A 10,201-nucleotide genomic window follows, 5' to 3' on the forward strand; every position below is an offset into this window, starting at 1 on the left:
GCACAGCGGCTCTTTCCCAGCCTGCGGGAACAATCATCTTCTGGCATTCTTCCGTGCTAGAGCCCGTTGGAACACATCCCATGGGACGTCCCCTCATCTTCCATGAGCAGCTCTGTGGCCTGAGCCCCACACCAGCCACCTTCCTCTCCATCAGCTCCATCACAGCTCCCAGTGACAAGCCTTTCCTCACTGCTGCTCCCTGCAGACGCATTCCTGCCCTCAGCATCCCTCCTGTGCCAGGGAGAGCTGTGCTACCCAGCAGAGCAGCAGCAGGGCTGATAGCAAGGCCTGTGGGAAATCCTCATCCTGCTTCCACATGCGGGAATATGGCCCCTGCCTCCCCTACAGCTGGGATGGCTTTTCCCATCTGGGGGGAACTGCTGTTTACACAGAGGTAGGAAGTGTTACCCCTCCTACATGAAGTTTCTGGCTCTTCCTGTGGGCTGGCCTGGACCACATGGCACAAACCTCTAAGGTTAAAAATGTCATCTGTGTAAGCAGAACATCCAGCGAGTCTGCAGCCACCAGCCTGCGAACTTCAAACGCAAAGACACACAAAGGAAAGTCTTCAATGGCCCTAACAAAGCTGGCCACAAAATCCCCTTTTTCCTAGAAAACAGAATACGCCTGCTCCTGCCTAATCTGCAGTGCCGAGGCCGCCCCAAGCCGCCCTCCAGAGTGTATAGACTGAGATGGGGCGAGATACAGCTCCTGGGGGCGGCTGCCTGCAGAGCCCCCTCCATGCCGGCAGGGGAAAGGTTTGCCGTGGTCACAAGGCAGGAGCACACCAGCAATGGTGCCGCCAGCTCCACCCCAACCTTTGCACACAGCTTGCAATAATTTGCTCCTGTGGCAATGTTTGCCCTGGAGCAAATGGTGGAGTGTGATGGGGGAGAAAGGGCAAGAAACTCAAAGCCCATCCAACCTGGCCTTGAGCACTGCCAGGGATGGGGCAGCCACAGCTTCTCTGGGCACCCTGTGCCAGCACCTCAGCACCCTCACAGGGAAGAGCTTCTGCCTAAGAGCTCATCTCAGTCCCCCCTCTGGCAGGTTAAAGCCATTCCCCTTGGCCTGTCCCTGCAGGCTCTTGTCCATAGCCCCTCTCCAGTTTTCTTGTACCCCCTTTAGGCACTGGAGCTGCTCTAAGGTCTCCCCAGAGCTTTCTCTTCTCCAGGCTGAACCAGCCCAATGAAGCTGAACAACACATCCAACGGAGGGCACACTGATCCTCCAGCTGTTTGGAGTGCACCATTTTAAATACCCTACTTCCATATGTGTGTCCCCATTGCTTTCTGCTGCTTTTACTCAGGTATTTGTGGTGAACAAGCACATGACTGCAACTCCGAATACCTGCACATCCCTGGAACTGCTGTCCAGCTCCTCCTCAGCTCTAAGGAGTCAATCAGTGGCACATTCCGCATGAGAATGGCCTGGCAGGAGGTACTCAGGGCTGAGGATGTCAGGCACCAGGCAGGGCACCCTGGGGGCTCCGGGGACCATCCTCCACCTGGCACCCCTGGGACTAATCCAAACCTCACCCAGATATCCCAAACCTACCCTGCAACCTTCTCTTTTGAGTAAATCCTTCCCAAAGGACCAAGCCAGCCAGCACAGGCCATACCAGGGCTGGTGACACTCACATACTGCAGCCAAACCGGCATCCCAGGATGCCGAATTTCCTGGTGATTGTTTGAACAGGATGTTACGATCACGAACCTCGACTTAAACTCAGCTTCTTGGATTCTGTCACTCAACTTTCCCCAAGAGTTCGGTTTGCTGCCTGGGACATGGTTTAACAACGTTAGCTTCACCCGCCTGCCGTGCCTCCTGCGTGCTCACACGAGCACTGAGAGCATCCTTGATTAGTTCCTAAAGCACCTCCCTAGAAAGACACCGAGAAGTAAAGATCAGGCACAGGCTGCTCCTGCACTGCTCGTCCCACCAGACAAACCAGGCAGAAAATCACCTCGTTCTTTGTTTCGGTTTTCAGCCACACAGCACAGGTGAAGGAATTCTGGTGGATACCAAATGTGCAGTAATCATCTGCAATTGTTCATGTACACTTACGAGAATTTACACAGACCGGCATGCGACATTCTAAAGCCAGAGGAGAGCCGTGGCCACAGGCAGCGGCACTCCGTGCTACCCGCTCCGTGCATCTCCCTGAGCAAGCTTTAGTTCACGTTAACGCTTCTCTAGCGCCAAGCCCACCCTATGGTTCTAAACCCGCCGACCGGGCCAGTTCACCGCAGAACCTGACCAAATCTGTACCTTGGTTTAGGGTGTCCTAAATACTGAGGGTGAAATCCTGCAAACATCTCCACCTGCACTGTTTCAGCTCCGCAATCCCAGCCAAGCGAGGAGCACGGTTCAAGCCTGTCTATATGAAACCTCCCAGCTGGGAGAAGAAAAGGACGCCCGGCTGCTATTTCCAGGCAGACCACCAGTAAATATCTCTTAACTCTTCATCATTAGTGGTACTTTGCTGCTTAACTCCTTGTTTATAAACCACTGCTGGGGTATCTTCACAATGAAAGGCGCTATAACATTTCTACGCTCTCATTTGCAATTGAAAGTGTCGGTAATAAAACAGCTCAGCTGTGTGGGCTGCCGCAGTTCCACCTTCCACAAAGGCTTTTACACACTGTCCGCCCGCCTGGGCAGCCAGCGAACACCTTTCCAGATAAAATAGATCAGACACATTCACACCGATAGTGAAAAACTGCGGGAGACGTTATTTTCCTGCTCTTGGAAAGCTGCGGAATAGCAGAGCAAAGCAAAGGAGTCTTTAAGGATGCCATCAGCTCCATTGTCCTCTGCGGGAATACATCCAGTTCTAATATTCCCTGGATCAAGGCCTTCCGAGCACAAACAGAATCAAGGCCATGCAACAGAGGGTGGGAAGGTGATTTACAGCTCACCTGCCCTTCCCACGTCTCTGAAGCAAGGAGAGCTCCCGCTGATGGGTCATGGTGTGAATCAGGTTAAATCTCCCTGTGAATTCCGGACCCTTTTGACATCCGGATACTTGCAGCCCCTGGGCCGGCTCCTTCCGCACCAGCCACCGTCCACCCCAGGGAGCCCGGTCATGGACATGGGGGCCACCAGCCCCAGTCACCATGAGTCTGTGCCGGGCTCAACAGCGGCAGCGCTGGGAGCAGCAGCCGGAGCAGGAAAATCGCAGCCGAGTTCTGGGTTCTAAGTGGAATTTTCAGGAAAAAAAAAAAACACCCAAACACTATAGACTATATTTTTATTTGAGGCTTTTGTATAGGAAAACAGCTCCTGAACTGTAAGCCAAACCTCCACCCTGCAGGTGAAGTCCAAGCCTCCACACACAGTGGGTACCCCCAACTCTCTCCCTCTGTGCCGGTACTTTGGGCTGCACACTGACCACAGTCACATGTAATTTGATGGAAGTGATAAAATGAAATATTAATATTGGTACGACGGAGATCTTAGTGGAATGAAGTGTAAAGAACACACACGTGTACTGCAGCTCTGATTTGGGGGCCCTACCGAGTAGTTTTGGGTAGGGAAGCAAAAGGCTGTCCCACACTTCCCCATCAAAACTAACTGTTCTATAAGAGCAATTCGTGGCTTGTGATGGGGCGCTGGGAGGTGAATACAGCTGTGCTTTGGATGCCTGCATGGGTGCAACCTATGGACCACGGGGTCTGGGGGGCTTGTGGCCCAGACTGATGTGAGCCATGGGGTGGGCAACTGGGCATGGTGACCTGCTGGACACCCATCCCACTGGACACCCATCCTACTGAGCATCATCCACACTGGACACCCATCCCACTGAGCATCACCCACACTGGACACCCATCCCACTGAGCATCACCCACACTGGACACCCATCCCACTGGACACCCATCCCACTGAGAATCACCCACACTGGACACCCATCCCACCGAGCATCACCCACACTGAACACCCATCCCACTGGACACCCATCCCACCGAGCATCACCCACACTGGACACCCATCCCACTGGACACCCATCCCACTGAGAATCACCCACACCGGGCACCCATCCCACCGAGCATCACCCACACTGGACACCCATCCCACTGAGCATCACCCACACTGGACACCCCGCCCACCGAGCATCACCCACACTGGACACCCATCCCACTGAGCATCACCCACACTGGACACCCATCCCCTGGGCACCCATCCCACTGGACACCCATCCCACTGAGCATCACCCACACTGGACACCCATCCCACTGAGCATCACCCACACTGGACACCCATCCCACCGAGCATCACCCACACTGGGCACCCATCCCACTGAGCATCACCCACACTGGACACCCATCCCCTGGGCACCCATCCCACTGGACACCCATCCCACTGAGCATCACCCACACTGGGCACCCATCCCACCGAGCATCACCCACACTGGACACCCATCCCCTGGGCACCCATCCCACTGGACACCCATCCCACCGAGCATCACCCACACTGGACACCCATCCCACTGGGCACCCATCCCACCGAGCATCACCCACGCCGGGCACCCACCCCACCGGACACCCATCCCACTGCCACCAGCCCCGCCGGCCACGTGCCCGGCGCCCACCAGCAGCTCCCCCAGCACCGCGGCGGGCGCTCCGGCTGCGGCTGCGGGGGCGAAGGGGCCACCTCGGGCCGGGTCTCCCCACGGGCCGGGCAGGGGGAGCCGCGGCGTGCACCGGAGCGGGGCCGCTGCCGTGCGGAAAGTGCGGCCGCCAATGCTCAGGCTGAGGCGGCGGCGGAGCCGGGCGGGGCGGGCGGAGGCGCCGCAGCCGCCATGGGGCTGCTGAACTTCAGCCGGGAGCCGGTGCCGGAGGCGGTGAGCGCGGACATGCACAGCCTCAACCAGCTCAGCGCGCAGGTGGGGCCGGCGGCGGGCGCGGCGGCAGACCCGGACCGCGGGGCCGAAGGCTGCAGGGCAGGCACAGCGGGGCCGGGGGGAGCCGACCCCGGCGGGTCCCGGAGCAGCCCCGGTACCGGGTTCCATCGGGTCTCCGGGGCCCGCAGCTCCGGTACCGAGTCCAGTCAAGCCTCCGGAGCAGCCCCGTTGGGGCTCCAGCGCCGGGCTTCTCGCCGGCTCTCAGCCCGCCCCGGAAGGGCACCGCGCTCTCCGGTGTCGGAGGCAGGGCCGAGCCGAGCCCCGCGGGAGCCGGTTGTCGGGGCTGTGATGCGTTCCGGCGAAGGGGCTCGCACCGAGCCCTGCGTGGGCAGCGGGGACCTGCCGAGCTCTGTTTTCTCCCGCTGGGAATGGCCGGCGGCCGGGCTGCGATTGCCGCCGCACTGCCCTCTTGCCCCAGGCCGGTGCTCTGCCCGCAGCACCCATCTGCCCCTGGGTCACCCTGCGCTTACAGCGCCCCAGCTGCGGGCTCAGCTCGTGGTGGAGGAGCTGAGGTTGGCAGGAGCGCGGCTACAGCCCAGAGCCCGTTACGGGAGGGGAGGGGAGGGCCGGAGGAGGCACCGCGGCAGCCGTACCCGGGGCACAGCCCGCGCTGGTGCTGCAGAGGGAGGCGGTGGTGCTCTGCCCTGCAGGCAGGCTCTGCAGCCCTGCCGCTGCACAGTGAAGGCAGCTACGAGACCCTTAACCAGTTCTTTTCCGTTCCCGAGTTAGCCTGGTTACCCCATGGGGTTTATGAAACAGGAGGAGGCACTGACATCTTTTTCCACTCACATTTTGGGTTACGCAGGACAGAACAGCAGTTTCAATTAGCCACAAGTCACAAAAGCCCTGTGCAGTGCCAGCTGCACAAACCCTTTGTCTCTCAAAAGCATCCATGAGTAAACCCCATCCACAGGCATCTTGTAATGCCGAGGATGGGGGTGCCTTCCCGGCATGGGAGGTGGAACTCTGGGGCCGATGTACCAGAGTCACATAGGGCTACATCAAGGTCGTGGTGGTGATGGGGGGGCGAGATGCTGAGATGCTCATACCTGACTCCATAACACTGTCCTGTTTCTCCACAGCAATTCTCATCACTGACGGAAGTGCTCTTCCGCTTTCTGACAGAGCCCAAGGAGGTGAGACACGTCCAGAACACCAAATGTGTGACTGCAGCTCGGGTGAGAAACGTGCAGAGATGATTGTGTCTCTCTCTTGTGCAGGTGGAAAGGTTTCTGACTCAGCTCTCTGACTTTGCCACCATGAATAAAATCAGCTTGGGCCCCCTGAAAAACATTGTCAAAAGTATTCTTCTGGTACCCAACGGTAAGTGAGACATTTGCATAGGCTGCCCCGAGGCCACACTCGGGTCCATTCCTGCATGCTGCCCAAGGGGTTCTTCAGCACTGCAGTGCACTTGGTTTGCACAATAGGTGCGAACGGTGGCTAATAAAAGGCTTAGTATTTAAGAATCAAAAATCCTCCCGTTGAAATATCCCTGTTTGGTGACTTGGCCTTTGTATTCTTTATACCCGCCTGCAGACACAGCCCTCTGGATTAACTCCACTCACATGTATGTGTGTTAAATGCAAGCACAATGTTGTGACTGCTTGGTGTGACCAGTACCTGTAAACCAGTTTGTCAGACCGGCCAGTCCTGCGTGGGCACCAGGTCTCTGCAGGAGCTTCCACCAGTCTGTGGACTAAGAGAGCAATAATAAAGTGACCCAGTACTGTAATTCCTACAAGGACAAGTGCTGTTTAAGATACATGACAGTGTAAACACCCCTCTGAAGTGGACTGGAAGCCACTTTGGTTCTAGACCATGTAAAGCAGACGTCATAAGTAGTAGGGAAGAGGGGCAGAGGGATTCCCCTTGAATACCCCAGACTCCAGCACGTTATGGGATGAATGTGATACTGTGGCTGCTGTTTGACATGGTAATGCATCAAACACCTCCACTGCACGTCCATCCCATTGATCCCTCCTGTTATTAATAGTCCCTTGCTATTCTTCAGTCCTGGCTTCCCTGTAGCTCTCCTCCCAGCACTGAAGCCTCACACAATTGTTTTCCGCATTTGGTCTATACTTAACATGCTACTTCAAGCCATTCTACCCAGGAGTAGCAGTGAATAATGTCCTTTCCTACAACTGTCTTGGGGGTATTTAACATGGAGCTGGGATTTTCTGGCCTAGGTGCACTCAAGTCTTGTCATTGCTATTTCTGTGCGCTGGCTCCGATCCCATGTAACTCTTCCTTAGCGCTGGGATGCCACAGACAGTGTTGGAAAGGATTCCAGCAGAAAACTTTGCCTGTGTGCTACAGAGCAGAAAGCCACGTGGGACCAGCAGTCTCTTTGAATTTATGAGATTCCTGCTCTTGGCTTCAGAGAACAGAATCCTTGTAAACTTCCATGTGCTGCCGGTGCCCCAGAACAAAGGAGGCAGGCGCAGCGGGGGAAAGTGTTATATGCACACGTTCACACCCATAATCCAAAACACAGCAGGTAGGTCAAATTAGTAGCCTGCCAGCCTTAACAGCTCCCCTTTAACAAGCAAAGCTTCTATAGGAGAGAAGGCAGCAGCTTCAAAACACAACCGCTGCTGCAGTTCCCATGGATACCTGCAATGAAATCTCCCCCTCTCCCAGGCATTCCCAGAGCCTGGACTTTTAAAGCACCGGGCATCTGCAAGGATAGCGGCAGGCACCGGCCTATTTCCTATCCCGAGGAGCTGTGGTTTGTTTCAAAACACAGGCTGAGAACAGAAGCTCCCCAGCGCAGCGCCTCCGTCCCGGCGTTTATGGGACTGGGTAAAGCTTGGTTTGGCTCAGTGAAAAGTGATTTTGCTTCTTTGCATTGTTGGTTCAGGTGCCCTGAAGAGGAATTTGTCTTCAGAGCAAGTCCGAGCAGATTTCATTGCTCTAGGTGGGTCACCTGACTTCCCCTAAATAAAAGATAATTAATATTTATCACATGGAGTAATCTCCTCTGCTCTCTCCCACAGGCCTCAGTGAGGAGAAAGCCACTTACTTTGCAGAACAGGTATGCATCCGCTTCTGCTGGTTTCTGAGCTAACAAAATGACAGCCTCTGAGCGGGAGCTGGTGAAACCCCGCTCTGCTGCCGGGATGTGTCAGCCCTTGGGGTGCTTTCTGCCAGACCAGCTCAGGGATTTGAACTGATCCTCAGATAAGTGACAAGCTCTTTGCCTAATGAGAATTCTAGCCATGGCCGCTACCTCATCCGTTCTGTGGCTCCTGCACTCCTGGGTGCCTCTCACTTGGTTGGTTTTGGCTTTGCAGGCTTTGAGCCCCGGGGTCATGCAGTTACATGAACACATGGCTTTTTGTGCAGATATTGTTACAGCAAACCAGCGCTAAAACAAACCCAGCGAGTTTCATTGGCAGAGGGAAACCCTGGCAGGACTCCACATCTGTGAAAGCCCCCCTGACCACATGAGCTCAGCCCTTTGCACACCTCCACTCTGAGCTTCACCTCCTTTCTGTCTGATGGTGAACTTGCAGGTAAATAGACCTCGGGGGGTTGACTGCTGGGGTGTCTTTTGCCTTTGCAGTGGAAGGTGAATTCCCCCACCCTGACACGCCTGGCTGTTGGTCAGACGCTGATGATCAACCAGCTGATAGATATGGAGTGGAGGTTTGGAGGTAAGAGCTAAATCAGGAAGTGAATGGGGTGGGAAACCCACCAGCGGCTCTCAGCTAAACCTCTTATTCCACTGTTTAGCTAACAGATTATCTCCCTTTTCTGACTCACAGTGACTGCTGGGAGCAGTGAACTGGAAAAAGTGGGAAGTATCTTCTTACAGGTAAATCTACAGCAGAGTTCAGGTGGTGCAGTTGAGGGACAAGCAACAACCAGGCATGTGGGCAGTACCAGCTATGACTGGGGCTGGAGGACAGATGGCTTTCCTGGAACAAGCCCTGCAACCGGGCTTCTGCTTCACCTTCCAAGGGCAGCTGCCAGCAGATAGCAGGCACGCTGCTGTTTGTTTCCCTTCTGAAGGCATCCTGTGTCACAGCAGCAAAGCCCATTCCAAAAAGCTCTTCAGAAAGCTCAGTCTATAGCAAAGGTTATCTGGGGAGGGGTCCGGGGGGGGGGTGATCACTTGGAAGAACTTCCAGAGAGCCTCCCAATGCCCAAGGAATCTGTTCCTCCAGTGACACTTCCTGAAAGGCCTGTCAAATACATGGGTGCCTTGTGGCAGTCTGAAACTCACAGCGTACCCCTGGTACTTCTGCCTTTCCATGGTGCTCAGAGCACGGCGTGCTCCGAATTAACACCTCTGCTTTTTCTTCCCCCAAGCTGAAGCTGGTGATTAAAAAAGGGAGTCAAACAGAGAACGTGTATCTGGGTGAGTGAACGGTTCTGGGGAAGCAGCAGCTCCGGGGGTGCTGGAGGTGGGGGAGCTTTGGGTGCAGAGCCCAGCATGGGTCGCTGCCAGAGCAGGGCTGGAGGATGCTGCTCCCCTAGCAGTCACTCAGGCAGTACCTGGGAGCGCTCACTGCATTCCGGGCATCCTGAAGAAACCTGCATCTGCCATGGAGCTGCAGAAAGCAGCCAGAGCAGCAGCAGTTAGGAAGTTAACCATTCCCAGGGTTTGGTCACCGTTAGAATCCCAGCCTGGAACCCCACACAGCCCAGCTGTAGCGTGCAGAAACAGCTGCCGAGGGTCACTGTGCCTAATCCTGCCCGGCTTAGGCAGGTACCAGCGCAGCGTTTCCCATGCTGGGGGCATAACCTGAAACCCAAGACGATGCCTCTTTTCCCGCAGAGTTGACTTTGCCCCAGTTCTACAGTTTTCTGCATGAAATGGAACGGATCAAAACCAGTCTGGAAAGCTTCAGCTGAAGCAGCACCGGCCGGGACAGACACCATCCAGTGGGACTCACCTCGTGGGCCAGCAGATCTGCCCTTTCCCAGCTGACCTGGCACCTCGGTAAGAGACAAGGCTGTGCGAGGAGCAGTGCTGCCATGGCCCAGAGGGACCATGAGTCCCTCAGAACCTGAAAGTTCAGCAGGTGTTTTCAAGCAGCTGCAATCCACTTTTTTTATATGCTCATGAGGAAACTGGTCAAAATATGTGGAAACTTGTATTGAACTAGCAAATAAATAAACCCATTCGCATCCTACTCCATTTGTATCAATCTGATCTTGTGAGGAAAGGAGAAAGAGGAGCAGAGAATCATTTTCAAACTTGAATTAAGGGAGATGACCCAAGCCAGAACATTCTATGATGCTATGACAAGGGAAGCAAGGAGAGCATCTAACCAGATGCATCAC

At 55.4% G+C, this 10,201-nt stretch overlaps 1 protein-coding gene across 2 annotated transcripts; it reads left to right on the forward strand.

Annotated features, from left to right (window-relative positions):
- The first annotated feature begins 4,732 nt into the window (after nt 1-4,732).
- COMMD7 (COMM domain containing 7) lies at nt 4,733-9,989 on the forward strand. Of its 2 annotated transcripts, none has more exons than XM_062623826.1 (9): nt 4,733-4,885; nt 5,986-6,039; nt 6,124-6,226; nt 7,770-7,826; nt 7,906-7,943; nt 8,475-8,565; nt 8,677-8,726; nt 9,224-9,272; nt 9,693-9,989. In XM_062623826.1, the coding sequence occupies exons 1-9, from the start codon at nt 4,802-4,804 to the stop codon at nt 9,767-9,769; spliced, it is 603 nt and encodes a 200-aa protein (XP_062479810.1). In that variant the 5' UTR covers nt 4,733-4,801; the 3' UTR covers nt 9,770-9,989. The 2 variants fall into 2 exon arrangements, with proteins under 2 accessions (XP_062479810.1, XP_062479811.1); XM_062623827.1 differs by having other exon boundaries at nt 4,768-4,843.
- Nucleotides 9,990-10,201: the final 212 nt, after the last annotated feature.

Source organism: Pezoporus occidentalis, unplaced genomic scaffold (assembly GCF_034315485.1).
Source record: "Pezoporus occidentalis ecotype Australia unplaced genomic scaffold, CSIRO_AGI_Poc_V1 ctg259, whole genome shotgun sequence".
In the NCBI taxonomy this organism is placed as follows: Eukaryota; Metazoa; Chordata; class Aves; order Psittaciformes; family Psittacidae; genus Pezoporus; species Pezoporus occidentalis.